Source organism: Melozone crissalis, unplaced genomic scaffold, assembly GCF_028551555.1.
Source record: "Melozone crissalis strain CALT ecotype California unplaced genomic scaffold, PUWL_Pcris_2 ptg000027l_1, whole genome shotgun sequence".
NCBI lineage: Eukaryota > Metazoa > Chordata > Aves > Passeriformes > Passerellidae > Melozone > Melozone crissalis.
This window is the reverse complement of record NW_026535805.1, coordinates 2,242,601-2,263,160: the sequence shown is the minus strand read 5'-3', so window position 1 is coordinate 2,263,160 and position 20,560 is coordinate 2,242,601. Positions and strand designations below refer to the sequence as shown.

Sequence of the window (20,560 nt, the reverse complement as noted above, 5' to 3'; positions counted from 1 at the left end):
GGCAGTGATTTTAATATTTATGATCATTTTGTGCATTCTTTTGTTCATGTAAAATAACCTGTTGTGTAAATTTGAAAGTGGCAAAAAACTGTTCTTTGTTGCTTGACTTGACTGTCGAGTGGTTAGCTGGTGTCCCGTAATTCTCATTTGTGTCTGTGATGATCAGGTGCTGGTAGTACCTGTGTATCAAGAGTACAGAGCCAGGACAAAGGTGTCACCTCATTATTGATGTCATTCATGTGCATTTTGAAGACAAGTTCCTTCTGAAGTTTCACCTCTGAAATGTGGAGCTTTTCCTTTTGATAGAGGGTCAGCCTTGGATTGAGAGCTGGAATAGTCCTGAAGCATTCTAAGTTTTGTATAGATAGGTGTGATATTTCACTGGCACCTGTTCTTTTGTATCAGAATTCAGGACAGCTCTGTCTCCAGAGTATGCAAACAGTACTTCAGACAAAACACCCAACTCAACAGCAAACAGTTCCCTGTTTCACAGCTATTTTCCAGTGCTTGTTCCCTCTGAATATGATCCTTAAACTTAAGTATCATGTGTAATTTGTGTCAGTGTCGTATGTCTGGAGCAGTAAAGACTTATTTCTGGAGCCCTGCTTCTGCATGCACAGGTCAGCTCAGTAACCTGTGCAGTCCCACCAGTAGGAGGTATGACTAATAATGCATGTAGAGCAGAAAATTTAAAACTTGCATGGTTTTCATGCTCCTTTGAACTAAAGTGTTTTCAAATCATTCTGTAGCTTGTTCCAAGAAGCTGCTGAGGCATTCCTAGTCTGTTTTGATCCTTCAGAAACGCAGACGCTGACCCTGTAGTTGTTACCCGTATTCATTATCGCAGTCATGGTGTTGTATGATGCAATTTGTGGAGCTCTTTCACTGAATGTGATCTCTGTCTGGAGTCTGCGTTAGTTTTGGATTCTTCTGAATCATAAATGGTCAGAACATCTTTTTCTAATATTTAGTTGGATGTCATTTTGTTAGTCTGAAACATATTCTTTTATAGTTTTTGTTACTTCGTGTGCATATAAGTGTGTCTGTTTGTATGCACGCCTCTTTCTCTAGAGAGCTTTGCCTCAATTATTTATTTTTCTGCGCGCCCAAAAGAGCAGAAATTAAAGTTGCTTGCCAATGTTAAGCAAATTTTGGGGGGTATTACCATAACAATTTAAAAGAAAATAGGTGCAACTTCAGGTGGAGGGAGAGAGTTGAAATGAATTGAGCAAAACCTGTCGTTAAAATAGGAGGCAATAGGCAATCTGTTGTTGAGCTGGGGTGTAGTTCCGTGGTCCTGGTGGTACCTGCTGGAGGTGTGTGTCCCTGCCCTGTCACTGTGGTACCTCTGGTGCCCAGCTCTCTTGCACCACAGTTCTGTTACCATGGGGTCTCCTCCAGGGTGTGAGGAGGCTCACCAAGGACAAAGCAATCAGGAACTCCTTCGTGGTGCTGTCTGCCCAAAAGCCATTCTCTGCAGATGGATCTTGGGCAGGTGGCGGCGCTCGGAGTGATTGGTATTTGTAGTATTTCGGGGAAAGACGTTTATCTTGCCCTTTGGAAAATCCAACTGGATCAATCTGGCTGTTTTATTTGGACGCAGGAAAGCCAGTCTAGCCTTGTAACCTGAACACTCACAGACAAGAATAGCAAAGACAAGAGCTGAGTGCCCACTATGATACGAACTTCTGCCATTTCCTTGTGTGTTAACCTGTCACAAGGAGGAGCCACGCTATAAAATGACATTTTTGTGTCTGCAATGCCCTGTGTTACCTTGTGCAATGCAAAAAGAGAGTCTGTACCTGCAGCAGCCATTGCAGTGAACCATACCCCTTCTCCTTATTCCCAACTCTCCCAATTTTCTTCCATCTCAGACACTAGAAGGTTAAAGTATAAAAACTGAATATATTGTAACAAAAAAAACCTTAATCCTTTTTCAGTCTGTATGTGATTTTACTCCAGACAAGGCAACTTTCCAGATTTACATAAACTAACATTTGAAATGGGATGGTTTTAAGACTCAGAAAACTGTCTAGGACATCTTACTATGTTAACTTGAAATTATTCAGGAAAACAAATTTCTTTTTTTCATCTCTTTTTTTCCCTTCTTTTTTTTTCCTCTTTTTTTTTCTTGCTTTTCTGGCAGTACATTTTTTAAATTTTTTAGATTTTTTTTATTCTTTCACTGTTGAGGAGTGATATGGGGGGGCTCTCATGTGCTCATTAAGGCCATTGTTTACTCACTCTTCCTGTGCTTGGACCAGTAGAAACTGGAGGCCACAGTTAAGATCAGACTGGAAAAAGGTGGGTTTGCTTATAAAGGAGACTGTTGGAATAAAACATTTTTAGTCATAAGTACGTAGAATGTTTCCAGCATTGGATTAAAAAAAAAGATCAAGTTGGAACAAGAGGGTCTGAGAAGCTATGGTCTTCCCTTGTACACCTTGCTACTAGACAGAAGTTCTTGCATAAACATCTGTGATGAACATTGGTGTCTTTTCAGATTCATTTTGTTTGTTTCTGTTTCAAATTTTGAGAGGCATTTTGGTCCAAGGCTTATGAAAATTAGGTTAGCAAGGCATAACCTTGTAAATTAGTCAAGTTATACCATTCAGAGCTTGTGCCTGTTGGCTTGGCCAGCCATTGCATTCCCATGGGAGAGAAGCTGGGAATGCTGTCTCTTTCTAACTTGTGCTGACACAAAGCATCTAATACATACAGTAAATTAGTAGAAGCAAATGTTAAAGTCAGAAGAGCTCTTCCAGCCTTAGGGGTCTTGCAGTTCTGAACAGAGCATTGTAAGTTAGCATTAGTTAAGACTGAGCCTGTATGGACACAGCCCTAGGTTAGAAGGTGAGAAATGCTTAGAGTTTATCCATGCCAACATATGCTACATGGTGCCAATCAATAAGGCTTGATTATTAAGAGGATCGTGACTTAGTTGTTGTTTTGTGACTGTTGTTATACTTAAATATCAGCTGACTCTCAGTGCTGTTGTGTAAACTCAGTTACAGAATGACAGAAGTTTGCCCATGTTGGTCCTTGCTGTTGTGCAGTTCATAATGTGACAGGCAAGGATCCTGCAGGACAAAGCATGTGACCCCAGCCATTATCTTCTTTCTCTTGTCTGTAATTTGTGAAGGATGATAACAAAAGTGTAAGAGTATATTCCAGATGGAAAGGTTTCTTTGAGATGCTGCTCTTTTCAAGGACTCCAAAAAGGCATGTAGCACTCTTATCTTCCCTTAGTGGCATTTCTTAGAGGGCATTTCTCTTAACTTGGTTTTGTTTTTTGAGAGGTTTGTACAGTCATGGGAAGCAATATCTTTATTTGAATTGAATAAAGCCAGTCACATACTGCTTGGCACTAGGCTACAAGGTATGAATGAGACTCCAAGAAGGGACTGCTGAGCTTGAGATGCTTCACATTCCAGACCTGTTACCTTGCAAGTGTGATATTTACTGAGCTTCATTTCAGCTGGAGATGAAGAGCAGCAAGCCTGTGAAGGAGAAGGGCCTTAGGAGGATTTTAGGCTTGTAGAAGAAAAGCTTGACTGAGCTGGTACAGCGTGCTAAATTCTCCCTAGGTAACTGACTTGCATGGAGATGTGTAAAGAGCAGTCACTCATGGGCAGTTTGTCCATGCTAAAATCAGCATGTAAAAGGAAAACAAGAAAAAGAAGGAAGAAAGGAAAAGGGAAAGGCTTTCTCTAGCTGTGAATGAAAAGCACCAAGCTTTTTTGTTTGCAAATATGAATGGATTCTCCAAAAGGCACAAGAGTGGTTCCAACACTTCTGCTCCTCTGCACGTTTTGATTGATTCCCAGATGACTTTATCAATTCAGAGGACCTCTGTAGAGGGAGTCATGGTCCGTGGTTCAACTGGTGCTTGAAATCTTGTTTAGAAACAGTTAGTAAATGAGCAAAGCTGAAAAACTGGAAGTCATAGACGTTTTTAATGGGCGCAAATCATAACATCCAAAGCCTGAGTATAAGTGAGGAAGCTTTGCAAAATCACTCTGCATGTTTCAGTCCCACAGGAGTGCTGCTGGAGAATCATTTCAGACTTTTGTCTACCAAGCCAAGTATCAAGGAGAAATTGGATCTAGTTCTGTTGGACTTTATTGGATTGTGCCTTCATGGTATTGTAGCTGAAAAAAAAAAAGGCTGTGATTCCAAATATGGTGTGTAACAATTGTACAAATTCCTTAATCCTGTTTTCCATTCATTTATGTAGTAATTAAAACCATGAACCTGGAAACTATTTTCACAGGCAACTTTCTTTTGAGACCTATTGGATTTCCTATGGTTTATGGCTGTATATTCAATTTTAGTCTCTTCCTCTTCCAGAAGAGGGTGAAACCTGATGGTGTTACCTTCATTACCAGTCTGTGCCTTGGCTTTTTTTCTTACAAGTTGTTCAGAGCATGACAGTGTAATTTTGGGGGAAAATGTTTATTTTGTTTTGTTCTCCTTAGAGAGCACCACAAAATGCACTAATGAAAGAATAATCATAAGCTTAAAGAGGAAGGAAAGTTTTAAGGGACTAACTGAAGAGGGAAAATGCCTGAGTGGTTTAAAGGAATGAAATGGTGGGAGAGCTCCAAGTGAGATGAGGCAGCAAAAGTAAAAGAGCTACCACCAACTGTGATGAATGACAGATGTGCACCTAAAACTGTGGTTGTGGGGCTGCATAAATATGCAGATAGGAGGAGGAAAAGGAGAGTTCATGATTTCAAAGGTACATTGCCTTACATGCAACCTGCAGCCATAGGTAACAGGACTTGGTGCTTCAGACCTTTGGCAAAGGGACACTGCTCTTTCTATGTCCAGCATAAAAGGAAAAGTGGCTTAGGACAGCTTGGTTTATGGTGTACTCTTACTCATTATCATCTGTGACTGAGCAAAGACTGCTGCCCTGCTGGCTTCTGTGGGATGCACTGTTTAATTTCATCTCTGTGCAAGGGACCTGCCTTGACCAACTTCTGTCAGTGGAAACTGTACTCTCTTCCCGTGTTGAAACCAAAAAATATCTGGGGAGACTGGATGACTCTGTCTAGCCTGGAATGTAATCCAGGCTGGGAGGCCTGAGAGTGTTAGTAGGAGGGGACTGTCCCCAGGCCAGCCTGAGAAGGGTGGAATGAGCAATTTCTGTGGAAGGTGGGCGCTCATTTTCACCTCTCTCATGAGGAGTGTGAACTGCCAAGGCCACCAACAGCAGGAACACTATTACCTACTCCTGCTCCTGCTGGGGGAGGCCTTTCAAGACACAGGCTGGGTAGGTTGGGAAAGCAGTAACAAAAATCACATTCCACATGTGAGCTGCATGGAGGATTTGATCCTGCAGGCTGTCCTCAGTCTGAGGAGCATCACAAGGACTGGGTTCAACCTGTGCTCCCTCACTGCTACGGGCTGTGAGGCAGGAAATCCTTTAAGCACGTGGCTGCATGAAAAGCTCACAGGGTGACTTTGAGAAGATTCTTTTTAGAGGGAAGCCTGTGCCTGTGCTCTTTCTATGAAGCAGAGTGGTGGGCTTCTTGCCCTGCTACTGTGCTAAATATTCAAACTGGTTTTACCACTTATATAACTTAAATTGAATTTCAGCTGATTGAATTGCCCTGCAGATGTATAAGAGGAGAAATAAAACATTGGACTTGAGATCGAGAGAAGTGATATTTGGATTATTCTGTGCTAAGGTAGAGAGGCACATAAACACAGCAGCTTAAAGTGAATTGTGAAATAGCCTGAGAATGTCTTTTTGCTGCCATTTCCTTGATTTCAACACTACTGAGTTTGTCATGTATGACGGCTTTGTGGTTGTTGTGACACTGTTGGAGAAAATTGGATTTGGGAAAAGTTTTCTTAGTTCTTTAAATAATTCAGAATGTTTTCCAGTTCTGTTTTTTTTCTCTCCAGTGCAGCTTTGTTCTGCAGCAGTACATTTTTGTAAAGTAGATTTTTGTATAGTTGCATTGCCCTGGCATAGTAAAATCCTTAGGACATATCCAAGAGATTTCCTGCCATCCCCGTGGATTTCGTAACAAAGCTTGTGATTAGGAGCCCTTCTACGCAGAGGATTAAAATGGAGATGGCATTCAGGGTTTAAAAGGCAGCTCAAGTCATTCAGCACTAAAGGCACAGGTCGGAGCCTGTGAGGAGCGTGTTTGCTGTCAGAGTGCAGCAGCCTGGTTTGACAGACAGACAGACAGACAGACAAGACAGATGGGTGACCACAGCTCGCTTTAAAGAAGGCACTGAGTCCATCTCTTTAGAGAGATTAGCCTTGTAAACCCTGGTTCCTATGCCTGTGCTTCTGTCCAAGGATCAGGCTTAAGCACAGTCTGTGACACTGGAGGTCCCCAAAAGGCCACCCTGGTCCCAGCTCTGGGGGCACCTGACCAGGCTGGTGCTGTAGGACCAATGTCCCATGGCTCTTGGGAGCATCCTGACCCTGTGGGCTGCTTGGCTTCTGTGCCTTGGGCTCTGCTGAGGGAGTGCAGCTTTCTCACCTTACCATGGATGGCAGGTCCCCCCCAGGGCAGCAGGATGCTGCTGCTTTGGCCTCCTGCCTGTGGAAACCCTGGAGCTGAGAGGAGGGAGAAATGCAGAGTGTGCAGAGCTGCGTGCAGGCATGCCAGGCTCTCCTCACAGACTGACAGGGAAGATGGATTTATAACAGAAATAATTTTCTGTGTGAATTTGAGGGATTCAATAAAAGTATGTCTGAACAAAGCATATTTTTTAAATATAGTTCATTATTAAAATGGAACAGTAGTAACGTGGTGAAGCCAGTTTGAATCCTGCTGCATGGGCTGTGAGTGCAAGTGAAATTCATCAGAAGGGTATCAGGAAGAGGAAGGATTTAAAAAAATAATAAACATATATAGACTTTCTCAAACACACACACATAAATCTAACCTTACACCTAATCTGCTGTTGAGAAGGCAAAATGTTTTTCTGAGATAAAAATTATTCAAGGTGACTCGGGTTTGGGGGTGGAGGTTGGAGCACTGGTAGCTGCTAGGGGGTTTCAGGCCCTGCAGTCAGCATCCCAGTGCCTGTGTAAAGCAGTGGGATACACAGCAGTGCAGCTGGGCTTGTGATCATGTCTGCCTCTTCAGCCTGCCAGCAGAGAGGTCTCCTCAGTAGCGTGCAAGCAGAAGGAGTTTGGGAAATGCAAGAGAAAAAAGGTCTCTGTTACAGGGAAAACTGCTGGTCAGTCCTGTGAGCAGCAGAAGGTTGGTTTGCTCGGTTTTCACTTGCTGAGGTCACTGCAGCCATAAAACCTCAGATGAACTGTGCCAGCAAGTCAAGTCTTATTCTGCCTGTGAGAAAGGTTTGTGTTCCCTGGTGAGCTTTTTCTTTTTGCCCCACCTTTTTTTTTTTTTTTTTTTTTGAGATGAGATAGGCAATTGTACTTGCAATTCTTCCTTATGATTCCTAGCTGAAAGAGGAGCAGCCTTTCATGGAGAGAGATGAAAGACACTAGGAGTATTTTTCTTACATTCCAGTGTAAGTAGAATAGCAAAGTACATACCTGAGACGTTTCCAAACACAACACACATCTATTTACATATTTGATTTCAGTGGTGATACATGATAACCTGGGATTTCATTCAAAGGATCTTGATGGGGATTTGAAAGGAGTTCTTCTTCCCTGAATGTTCACAAAATAACTGCTGAAAGCTGAAGGGCCTTTTGTTGGCAGATAAATTCACAGAGAGGCTGGAGACAGTTTCCTTGTGCTGAAAATCTTCTCTGTGCTTGCAGTTGCAGGGGTAAATTCCTGGCCCTTTTGAAAGTGTTGGGAATGTTTGGTCGGTGACTTCACTGGGACCAGAACTTTACTCAGGTTTTGGAGAGGCTTTGGCATCTTTGTAGGTTGTTCTAATGCCTGTTGACAGACACAGCAGCTTTCCTGTTAGCTTGTCATGCACCTTGCCTGCAGAAAAGGATCAGCTTCTCCTGAGAATTGTCATGGGCTTGCTGTGCTGGCACCCAGCACAGGAGTGAGTGGCACATCTGAAGATGTGTTTTTCTGTCTCACTATGAAAATTGCAGTGTTGCATACACAGCAGTGAGATTAGAGGGGGTTCGTGTGTGAGAGAGAGAGTGGTTTTGCTGTACCTTTACCCCATGTGTTTTAACCTGCCACAAGATTAATACTTCTTTGTTGAGAAACAAAGATAGCAATAAGGTTTGTGTTTACATTCCCTCTCCGGATGCTTTGCATGACAGGTGATGTCTAAAGAGGACTTTGAGAAGAGGAGAATTGAGGTCAGACCTTTCAGACTTCCTAAAATGCCTGGAGGTTTATGTATGTGAAAGATGGTCTGGAATGGAAAACTCAGCATTTGCCACTCTCCAAAATAATCCCAAGTAATTAAGTTACCCCAATTAAGCATTGCTCAAATGGCTCAAACTTTACAGTGCTCAAGAGAACAGTGCTCATGTGATGTTTCAGAGTTGTTCCCATTACCCAGCCCCTGTGTTTCAGCATGGACGAGGGAAAATGAGCCAACGGCCTGGAGAGCTTTGAAGACTTTCCTTCAAAGCTTTGAAGGCTTTCCAGGGAGAAGAGAGTCTAGTGAATATGGTGGAATTTCTCTTCAGGAAATTCACATTCAAGCAGTCATAAAGGCAGGGGCAGAAAGTGTCTGTTGAGCACTGTGCAGGTGCTGTCATGTGAGGTGCTGGTTTACCTGCTCCCATCTACTCCAGCTTTTGCAAATAGGGAAAAGAAATACCAGGCCTGGGACCTGTGTGCTACTTTGTCTCCAGAGGGTCTGTCCCCTAGGAGGGATTCCATGCTCCTTTTTAAGAAATCGGAGTATTTGGGAGTGGTCACACCAAATATGCCTGGGTTGGAGTTCTGGTTTTGTGTTCCTGAGAGGGACCAGACAGTTTCCTCTTTCATCTTAGCCAGAGGTTTCAGTGATTTCAACAAGTTTTTGATCCTCCTCCAGCATCAGAAGTTTGGATCCAGGCAGTTGATTCAAGAGGCTCAGTGTTTATTCAGATTCTTCTAGAAGTCAATGCTCAGAGAATTTTGTTTTATAGCAGAAGCGATCTTCTGGGCAGCCTTTGCTTTCTTCCCAGTTGTGGGGGTAAAGTGAACTTTCCTAAAGGAATTCACACCACAGAACACACTCTCAGAACAGGAGGCTGTAAAGGACCAGGACAGTTTCTTGTACTTGCCTCAGGACTGCTCTGTGGTGGTAAAGTAGTTCCAAGTTTTTTGCAATCTCTGTACTGATTTACCTTACCATGCATCTGGAGATGTAAACTCATACATGCAGTCTGTAGCCCCTAGTTCCAGGTGTCCTCCTGTGTGTTCCACAGGTGTCACCTTTTTGTTCCAGACATCCCACACAAACTACTGATTTTCTCCAAAGTAAATTGTGTAGCTTGTCTGGAAGGACTATGTATGTTCTCCTTAAGTATTTTTCTCCCATTGCTGAAACACATTCAGATTTTCTCATCTTCCCTGCAGTGAGCAGTGATGGGGGACACTTGTTTTTTCTGTGGCAGGCTGCACCACCTGAACTCTCCCTCCCTTTGCATCAGGAGTGTGTGAGGCAGCAGCTCCTCCCTGTCATTTCCAGGATCCTGGAGACTTTGTCTGATGCTTTTGGTCATCTCAGATACAGCAAAATGTTCCTGCAGCTTTTCTCTTTGGTGTTAGATTTGACTTTTCTTTGCCTTTTGGGTGATGGAATAGCTGGGAATGTTTTCCAACAGGGATCCATTTGGGGCATCTGCTGTAGCCCAGACTCTTGGGGTTGCACTCATAGGAGGTAAACAAACTGTGTGATGTTGGCCTGGGTTTTTATTTCCTTATGGAAAGAGAGGGAGGAGAGAAGAAGCCATCACTGATTGTTCAGGATAGACATTTTCTCTTCTTTCTTTCTGGCTGGTGTGAGTAGTATGGACATCTTCATACTAAGTGCTGTTTTGGACTGAGTGTACAAAGACTAGTAGCTTGAAAATAATTGTGAAAGTGTGGCAGAAGGTCCAGTGGAAAAAAAGGATCTCAATGAGGGCTTTCTGGCTGATAAGATTAACTTAAATCAGTGATATAGCAAAATTACAGCTCTTCTAACGATGGTCTGCATACCCAATTAACATCCAAAGCAGTCAGTTTCAGCTGCAGCATTTAAACATAATTGAGGTTAAACTTGCAACACAATTTGACCTAGCCCTGTGAAAACAACTACAAAAAAACCTAAATGTGTTGAATTGTTACAGCCTTAAAACAGCAATGGTAGCTTTTCTAGCAAGGTTTGTTGCCCACTGTATGACTCACATCCAGCTCAATGTGCTACTAGGGAAGAAGTGACAGAAATTAAGGGAGCATGTAATAAGATGCCCTTCTCTTTGCATCTTTATGGTGACCCACAAAGCCAGGACTTAAACCTGTTTTGTACAAGAATTGTATGCAGCAGCTTTGCTACACCACTAACAATTACTTGAGTTTGTTTTACTTCTTGTCTTTGTGAGAACTTGAAACCTAGACTTAGTCCTGTGATTCTTCAGGGGATAATTACAATGTCTCAGAATCCTTACTATGCCAGTTGCATTTTGACCCAAAGACAACCGCAGGATGTTTTTCACCATTACAGAATGTAAAAGTACAAAAGACAGTTGTGTAAAAGTGTCAGAGTCCATCAAACTCCAGAGCAGTAGGATTACCTTTAGGGAATGAATTATTTGGGTAGCTGGAAACCTGGCTAGCAGATCTGTTTGCTGTTGAAGTCATTGCTTTGGCTAGTCATCTTTTGAGTCAGGGTTGGTGAAGCAATGAGGAAGTAGCAGCAGAACCAGAAGGCTCTTGTCAGATTTTAAGTAAGGAGCACATAATTTCATAAATGTGTCCTCCAAAAATTCCCTCTTTGCCTCATTGTGCCTATTTTTCAACCTGGTATGTCCTGGGGTTGTTTACTTTTCATATATTGTCATAGATCTTAATTGTGTTTCAGAAAAGGAATAGCAAGTGGTTCAACTGTGAAAAATGTGTCCCAAAATCTGGTAATTAGGTAGTTACTCTTTCTCAACCTACTGTGTTCCCTGTGGGTTTTTTCCTGACTTTCAGTGCACAGTCCCTCCTCAGTAGCAAATGGTTGATGACAGATAAAGGTAATACCTCAGAGACAACTTGGTAGATAAAAACTGGAATACTGGAGTAAGTCTCTTGCACTACTTCTGTGCTGTCTGACTTGGAACCCTTGCTGCAAGAGCCTGGAAGTGATGCCTGAGGAAGAGTGGCACAAGTGCTCCATCCAAGAGCCCTGATCAGCTAATGGATGTGCTCATAGCTTAGTGTCATAGTGGGACAGAGGTTCAGAGTAATGGGAAGCTGATGTATGACTGATTTACCCTTGAGGGCCAGTCCCAGTTCCTGGATATGACCTGTGGCTTCCATTATTTGGTCCCCTTTGATTGCAGAGAGGCAGTTTCCAGCAGGATTCTGCAGTCACATCAGGGTCAGGAGGGGTGAGCAGAGTGATTATTATGGACTTTGGGAGCCCAGAAGCATTAAACAAGCTTCTAATTTCTTGGAGAGACTTTCCCTGGAAGAGAGGAGAGGATTTGTGACTGAAGTGTGCCTGACAGGAAGGATGGGATCCTGCTGGAAAGATGTGCTGTCAGAGCTGACAAGATGTTCATCCTTCCAGCGCATGCTGCTTCATTTACCGTGTCTGCATGTCTTTGGAGGCAGCCTGACCCAGCTCCTGGCAGGGACCCCACAGCTGAGCAGGGAGGGAAATTCACACAGAGGGAGAAACCATGTCATGTTATGCTGCTTGGTAGGAAAAAAACCCATCGAATTTGCTATCAGTGAGCTGAAATCTAAACAGCCTAAATGGTCCTAATAGTCGGAGAGGTTAGGGAAGCTTGCCAGAGCATGGAAAGCATAACAACTGCATTTAATAACAATCAAGCTACTCTTATAAATATTTGCATGTGCTGCTTCAAAGCCTACTACACGGTCATTCATGTACTGCAGTTAGAAAGATGAGGAGGGGGAAAAAAGGAGAGCGAGAAGAAAAGGGCACTCCATGTTTTGTAGCTGCCATAATAAAGAATGGGCAAAGCACCAGAAAGAAAAGAAAAAGGAAAAGAAACCCTCCAAAGTTTAATAAACACAAAAGGGAATAAAAATAAATCTTTGGAGCATTTATTACAAGCTCTTGATGGAAGGATTAGATTGAAGCTCTCAGCCTTTCCAGTGTGGGTGTATGTGTGAAGGCGGCCTGTCTGGCCTCTTCCAACGAGAAAAGAAAAGTTGTTTACATTTCTTAACTTGGGCTGTGCATGTAATTGATTTCTTTTTGTTTCAATAGCAGAAATGAAAATTCAGAGGGGAAAAAAAAGCCTCATTTGGATACAATTGAATTTAGGTCTTTTTCCTCGCCAGAAGGAAAGCTCAACTCTCAGAAGAGCTGTGTCAAACAGAGTGTTTTGTTTCTCCTGAAATGTCAGTACATGCAGTACTTGTGAGGAAAGCTGTGGAAATGCAGGGCTCAGTTCATTAAACACAACTGCACAAGGCAGAAGTGTCATCCTTTTATGCAGGTTATTCCTGGTTTGGGAAGTATGTTCAGCATGAAACAAACTTTCTATCCCTGTTTCAGTTTCAGGGTGCTTGACTGCACCTTGCTCTCCTCCCCGGTGCTCCTGGGGGCCTGTGTGCTGTTTTGGATGGTTGGTCAGAGAATGTGTCCAGTCTCTCCCATGGACAGTGTTCAGCCTGGAGCAGTACTGCAGGCTGTGTTGGGATGGGTCTCCTGCACCCTCCCATTGGTGTTTTTCTGCTCTGTCAGAGCAGGGCTGCTTTCTGTCCAGGCTGCTGGCACAGGAGCCTGGAGGATGCTGGATATTGAACAAAGTCTGAGAGAGGCGCGGAAACCACCGTGTCCTTACGCACTTAATCACTCACATAGCAGAGTACATTTCAGCCTGGCAGTTCGGACTGTCCCGCATGGAGCAGCTGGTGAAGTTTCAGCTTGTTCAAGACAGGAAAAAAAAAGACAGAAAGAAAAAGAGTAAACTTGTGATACTTGTGATGCTCGGTGTTTAGCAGCCTAAAGGGAGGAGGAGGATGGATGCTGCCTTCACCTTCTCCAGCTGTGTCGTGTAACTCGTCTCAGCTGTGGTGATTGTGATTGTGATTATTACAGCTGGAAGTCTTCAGGTTTTTTTGAGGGTTGATTTAATGGCTAATTTAAAAATGATAAAAACTGAACCTTTCATTGTGTTTACTATTCTCTCTCCCACCAAAACAACAGAAATCTGTGTTTTCCTAGCTACAGGAAATATATTGATTTAATTTCACTCATTAATGATAATAGTTCAAAGAATACCTCAGGAGTCTAGCAGGGTAACTATGACTGCAGACTAGCTTGGTCAGAGTCATCCTGGTGTCTGCTGGAGTCATGGGGCCAAAACCAGAGGGGAGTGCAGAGGAATCCAGCTGAATCTGAATTGATAAAACTGTCAGGCTAAGGTGGAGTCACAAAGAGAGATAAATTGCAGCATCTGAGATCACTTAAAGGCCAATCCAAAGCCTGTAGACTCCATGGAGTTCTTAGTGTTCCTTTAAAGAGAGTTGCAGGTCTCATTTCTCAGTCTTCGTGTTGATTAATTTTCAAATAAACCCCGATTGTGCAGTCAGCCATTCCTTCTTTTTTTCATCTCTCCATGAATAATGCCTTTTCCTCACTTGACTTCCTGTGGATACTGTCATGAATGATAGAGTAAAGAAATCAAATTTCTTATGTGAGGTTTTATATATAAAGATGTAAAACTATCTTACAAGAGAACTGAAACTTCTGTAAGACAAGAATTACTGCATACTCATAGAGGGTTTCCCATGCCTGCCTTCCAGTGGAAGGTAAATACTTGTTTGCAATGTATACAAATGCACATATGCCACACAAAAACAGGCACACTGAAAGAGTATTCATTCTCTGTCTTCCTTATATATGAAGGAGAGAAAAAATGTAAATGCAGGAATGGCTCAGGAATATCCACTCAGATACATATTCAGAGGTTTGTAATATACAGCATCTAAAACAAAGAAACTGGAAAGAAGGCCTACAAATATAGCACAAGAAGGTTCTAGGAATAAGAAGCTAAATATAAACCAAGATGACAGTTAAATAGGGCTTTTCAATCTAAAATAAAGTCAAGATGGACAGGGTTTGTCTGTGCCAGGGCAAGTGAAGGGCTGCTAGTTTGGCTTGTCCACAGTGAGCGAAATGGTAGGTTGATGCCTCAAACAAATGACAGGGAAGGACAACTTACAACTCATCCTGGAAGCATCAATCTTATATATACATATTATTATGCCAAATTATATTCCTAGTAGGATTAGGTTTGGCTGAAAAGCAAGTAGTAGTCTTGGAGTTTCCTACAGCAAGAAAAATAAACTGAAGATACTATTTCTCTCTTAAAGAAGGATGTAATCTCTGAACCAAGTAGCTTTTGTAAGAACTTGCGAAATATATCAAGGTCATAGTGGCATACAGTTAAGTGTTTCTCACAACCCCTTCCCTTGGTGTTTTGAGAGACTCTGGCACTGATGTGTTGCTGATGGGAGAGAGGAGCAGCTTTGGTGTAGGAGTAATTTGCATCTGTTTGCCTTTGAGTTCTCACTGTGAGATTGTGGCAGTTTCCTGTCAATGAGCATGGTAGCCAAGAATAGTGATTATGATGCCTGGGGGGTTATTTTCAAGCACTGCAGATGTGAAAATCTGAGAACCTTTTTTTTTTTTTTTAATTAAGCGGAATCATAAGGAAGTCTGGAGTTTCCTCTTCATAGTTGTACCTGTTTGATCATACTGAGGGTCTGCTTTGGGAAGTACTCTTTCAGAGGATTGTCAGAGAACTTGTCATCTCTCACAATGCATCTACAGTTGAGGCTGAGATTATTTCTTATCATCAAAGATTTTCTCATAGTTACATTTATTAAATAGTCAGTTTGAACTTCCTCAAAGAGCTACAACAGGTTATTAAACATGTAACTGTGAGAACACGTGCTTTCTCAGCTGAAAATGCCTCCCCAGCCCCCAAATGTAATTTTCTTTTTTCTTTTTGTTTTCTAATTTATCCACTTCAGTTTTCACACTATAAGAAAAGAAGAAACTGTTCCCTTCATTTGAACTGAGATTTTTATCAGGCTTTACAGTAATTTCATCTCCCCTCTAGGGAGTGTGAGCTTGTCTCCTTCCACTCTCTTCCCATCTCTTCTGCAGCGAGTTTGGGTGTCAGGCAGGAGTGCTGCAGGCAAACTTCTCCTGGTGCTGCTGCTCTGGGCAGTGTGAAAGGGCCTCAGATGATGGCTGAATGCCTTAGGGTTACCTGGTTTGTGCAGAACTGCCTTGCTGCTTACCCTCGGTCAGGGTTTACCACTGGAAAGCAGGAACACTGTTTTGAAACCTAAACTGAGATGTCTGGCACTGCTGCTGAAGACTTGAGCCCATTTTTGGGGTTTTTTTTTTCTGTTTTTACCAAATTTATAGTAAGGGGTGTTATGTTTATGGCTTTTACTGCTTTCAAGGGGTCAAAATTCATGTAATCCTGTTCATAGTGTCTACTGTCTGCTTGCCTTTTCCCCTTGTTTTTCCTTCCTCTTTTCTTCCAGCCCTCATCACTATAATTAGAATGACTATTTTGTTCCAAAAATATCCTTTAATAACTAGGTATGGAATAAAATCTGAAGCTGGCTAATTCATACTCCATATTCAGAGGGGAAGTGGGTTTCAGAAAACATATAGATCAGATGAGCTGCTGTTATTTGTTGTCTTAGCAGATCCCTGTGAACTCTCTGTAAGCCTGAAGGCATTTACCATGAACCAACTGCTATGTTTTTTTCTCAGTTCATAAGTATTCAGGATTTTCCACCCGTAGGCTGAAAGAGGAGAGAAATGCATGACCTGAAGTAGAGTTGAAAGTAGTTGTTAATCTGTGTTAATATGGTAGTCTTATAAAAAACACGTGGCGTAGATTTTCTTAATTTTAATTAAATTGTTAATGGTACTAAATTGACCATTGGAAACCGAGCCACGCTTCAGGTATTTCCCTGTCTGAGGCTGTGTTGTATAAAGTGTTTGAAGGAGCAGTGGTTTTTGTCACCAAGAAAAGGAATAAACCCCCGGTGCTTTCTTGCAGACGCCATCCCGCCGAGCTATTACAGCCTTTACTTCCGGATCGTGCGGTTTGACGTGTCGGCCATGGAGAAGAACGCCTCCAACCTGGTGAAGGCCGAGTTCCGCGTCTTCCGCCTGCAGAACACCAAGGCGCGCGTCTCGGAGCAGCGGATAGAGCTGTACCAGGTAGGGAGGCGCCTGCCACGCCTCAGCTCCCCACCTTGCTGCTGCAAACCCATCCTGACGGCAGAGCAAAGCTGGGGACGAGCTCTTGGGTCCCCTGTCTGCAAGGGAGCCTCTCACTGCAGTGCCTTCCCCAGAAAGGACTTCACTCGAAACCATGCAAAGCTTTGTGCAAACTTTTTCTAGCAGTAAAGCCCCAGGACTCCAGAGTTTTGAGCCAGCAGTGTGCCCAGGTGGCCCAGAGGGCCAATGACATCCTAGCTTGTATCAGCAATAGTGTGGCCAGCAGAACCAGCATAGTGATTTTCCCTCTCTATTCAGCCCTGGTGAGCTCGCATCTCAAATCCTGTGTCCAGGTTTGGGTCCCTCACTGCAAGGAAGACATTGAAGTGCTGGAACATGTCCAAAGAAGGGCAAAAAAGCTGGGCAGGGATTTAGAGAGGGAGTCTTGTGAGAAGTGGCTGGGGGATCTGGGGCTGTTTATCCTGGAGAAAAGGAGGCTCTGGGGTGACCTTATCACTCCTGAAAGGAGGGTATAGCCAGGTGGAGATTGGCTTCTCCTGTGCAGCCAGCCACAGGACAAGAGGAAATGGTCTTGAGCTGCAGCACAGGAGGTTTGGGTGGACATCAGGAAGAATTCCTTCAATGAAAGGGTGGTCAAGTACTGGAACAGGCTGCCCAAGGAAGTGGTGTAGTCACCATCCCTGGAAGAGTTCAAGAAATGACTGGACATGGCACTTAGTGCCATGGTCTAGTTGACATGGTGGTTTTTGGTCAAAAGTTGGACTCTATGATGTTGGAGGTCTTTTCCAACCTTTGTGATTCTGTGTTTCACAGCATATAAAAAAAGTGAGAGAACAAGACATCAAAAAAGTTATTCCCAAGATCTCTGTCTCCCAACACCTGACCTGAACTGTAGTTTACACAGAGGTCAAATTCCTCTCTCTGGCCCATGTTCAGGAGAAGCTTTTTAAGACTTCCTTGTAGAAATGGAATTAAAACTGAATTGCAAAGCTAAGGAGTTTCAAACCTGGCTTGTGTATGGTAGTCCAGGGTTGAGGCGAGGGAGTGGACACTTCAGGGATTGTGGAGTGAGTAAGAAAATGCCCCATGACTCACCCCTGAGTGTTGACAAGATTTATGTCGTTTAATCTTTAAGGACTTTGGAGCCTTTAACCTCATTTAACAGAGTCTGTGCATTTGTGCAAATACTGTCTAGAGCATATTTCATCTAAAGCATAGTTCTCCTCACCGGGAAACACAGCAACTAAAAGGGGCCCAGCTCCCAGAAGTTTTATACTGAGTAAAACTTGTGGTTGTCCCAGCAACCTGTGACGTGTTCTGCCGAAAACCCTGATGGATAGAATACCACCTTGTAGAAGTGTGTGGAGACCTTGTTTAGCTCTGTTCTTACTGCCTGCATTAGCTGTGCAGGTTGGATCCACTGGGTGCAAATTTGAGTCTTCTCCCTCACTTTGAAAGTTCAGGTTTTCCTGCCTGGTCTGGTCAAGTGGAAGCCAAACTTGAAGCAGAGAGAGGGGGCACTTTGGGTTCACAGGCTAACTGAAATGATAATAAAAGCCAGTCATGGAGGCTGGCAGCAGGAAAAGTGCATTGTTCTGTTTAGTTGTTTAAGTGTAGGAAAAGTTAATTCCCATTTGAATGTGGTTCAGGTCCACAGGTGGTCACTGGTGGCTGTGACCTGACTGCCATTCTTTCCAAGAACAGGATGGCAGAAAAGCTGAGCAGATAATGTGTTATTTGTTAAAAGTTAAAGCTAAGAACCTCTATTGAGAATCACTGGTGTTGCCTGTACAGCCATTCCAGAGCAACACTCTGTGAGTCCTGGTGAAGCTGCCACAGCAGCCTGCTGGAACAATTGTATGTTCTGGCTTGACCTCACTGCTCAGACACCCTGAAAGGAGTTGATAGCATCTCTGGGCTTTCTGTTGTTCTACTTTTGAGGGCTGTTAGTCAGCCACCTGAAAAGAATACAGCTGTGGTTTTCCGAGCTCAGTTCATTGCCTTTCTGTGTTTGAGGAACATGGGACACAAAGAGTTCAGCAGAGGTATGGAAGAAAGGGCCTTTGCTTGGCTGGGATTTTGCCTTCTAATGAGAAACAGCTGGGGCTTACTTGAAAGAGCCTGACTCCAGCAAGCCTGTGCCCATGGAAATGACTGACACCTGCATCCAGGGCAGGTACTTGGGTCCCTGGATAAATATATGGCTGGTGAGTAAGGCAGTTTCTTTTTTAGGCTGGGTGGAGCAAACTAAGTGAAGTGTTAGGTGAGTAATGAGTGCAGGTTATTGTAGGATTAGATCTTTTCTCCACCAAGTAACAGGCAAGCCAAAGGCAGCATGCCCTGTGTGTTTGTGCCAGGCATATTTTAGGCATGTTACTTTGTTCCTTTGCTTGTAGAGAGGCAAGCTGTCTCTGGATCATTTCCTTTTGGTCATGTTTGTTTCTTGCAGTCTTGTATGCAGCTCTCCCCAAACCTTGTACGGGGGTATTACAGCTCTGTGGTGGGCAGTCTGAACTGCATGGGTTCCTTGGCAGGAGCTCTTCTGCCAGGAGCACGAGTCCCTAAATGTTGCTGCAGCTCATGTCCATCACAGCACATGAGGTTAGGATGCAGTGTTTAGCAGGAAAAGCAAAAGCAGGGAGAAATCAGAGACGAGGGACCCAAGATGCTTTTGGGTCCCTTTCAGTTTGAGATATTCTACGATTCTGTGGTGTAATGTAGAACAGCGCTGTAGAAAGCATTCTAAAAGTTACTGTATGAATTCTAGAGATTAGAAAGAAGGAAATATTTGCAAATGAAGGTGAAGAGGTATGGATAGAGGAGGCATTGGTGCCCCAGTGGTCATGGAGGAGCTTCAGGGCTGTGTATTAATGTACTGAGAATGCACATAAGAGTTGTCTAGTGGTGAACATGGTACAAGCATGGGAGGTAAAAGGGGAGAGTCAGGAAGATCCTCATTTCAGTGGAAGTGGGAAAGGCAGCTATCTTCTGTAAGGGCTGAAGACTTAGTCAGATCTCTGACTCCAGCATGAAAAGCCTTGGAGAGTGAGCCTTGCAGAGGGGATTGCCGGTGGAGTTGGCATGAGCAGCTGCCGCTCCTCCTCTGTGCATGATCTTTGCTTCCTGTCTTGTGACATACGTGCTGGGCTTGCCAGGGCTGTTGTGCCCAGAAGGAACAGTGTGGTTTTTCATCTTGCATAAGCAACATTTAATTATCAGGGTTTTTTTTTTCTTCTCCAACCGAGTTTCAGGTTGCCTAGTGTTTTGCTTTGTTGTGGAGCTCTTCTTGATGAGGGTTTTTGAAATTCCTTTCATACCTGCAGTTTCAAGGAATGGTTGTTCCTTTGTCCCCTTGTCTTTCTCTGGAGAAGAGGGGTAGAAGGCAGAAGCCTTTTGGGGAGAATCAGAGCTCTCTTGTGGTTCACTGAGATAGTCCCTGAACATGTGCACATCTTCTGATTGCCCTCCAAGAGCTTTCTGATTTAGTCCAGTGGCAGTTTAGTAGTAGCATATATACCACTGATGCAGAAGGGACAATGTTATTCTAAAGGACTGTTTTAGGAACAGCTAGAGACAGATGTGCAGGGTAAATTGAAAAAGTACGCAAACAGAATATAAATATTTTGGTTTTCCTCCTGATTCTTTCTTTGTGTGGTCCTCTGACCTTACAGATCTACCCTTAAAAATGAAAGAAGAAACGCAAAACTGCACCTTTTCAGCTAAGCTTTCCTCAGGCTGTACTTGGCTCCCTTTTCCAAACCACATCAGAAAGGGACTTTGTGTTTTCTTACAGCCCTTGTTTGCACTGACTCCAGGAAGGCAGTCTGGGGCTGCTTGGCATGGTGAGCCAGGGCTGTGGCCCCTTGTTCCAGGCCCCTGGCGCTGCAGCAGCAGCAGGACCCTGTTCCTACCTCAGAGCCTGAGCTGGAGCAGAGAGCATCCCATTGTATTTATGCTGGGAATGAATGGTTATGAATCTGCTTGTCAGATTTTCTGCCATCTGGATTTCTCCAGGCAGTGAATCCTAGAGATTAATTCTCATGGAGGTGCCCTGCATGCATCCACAAAGGCAATGGGCAAGTAGTAATCCCTGTGTGGAGAAAATGTCTGTTTTCACCCAGAATACTTCTCTTGGTATTTAAGGATTAGTCAGTCACATCTGTGTGTTCCTGCACAGATGGGAAGTACAGCGCACATACTAA

General features: G+C 43.5%; 1 protein-coding gene across 2 annotated transcripts in view; it reads left to right on the top strand.

Moving 5' to 3' along the window:
* TGFB2 (transforming growth factor beta 2) overlaps positions 1-20,560 on the top strand; it is a 58,083-nt gene that overhangs the window by 20,752 nt on the left and 16,771 nt on the right. For both annotated transcript variants that reach the window (XM_054279483.1, XM_054279484.1), the window contains exon 2: positions 16,174-16,337. In XM_054279483.1, coding sequence (XP_054135458.1) covers positions 16,174-16,337 — 164 coding nt within the window. The remainder of the gene's footprint in view (positions 1-16,173; positions 16,338-20,560) is intronic.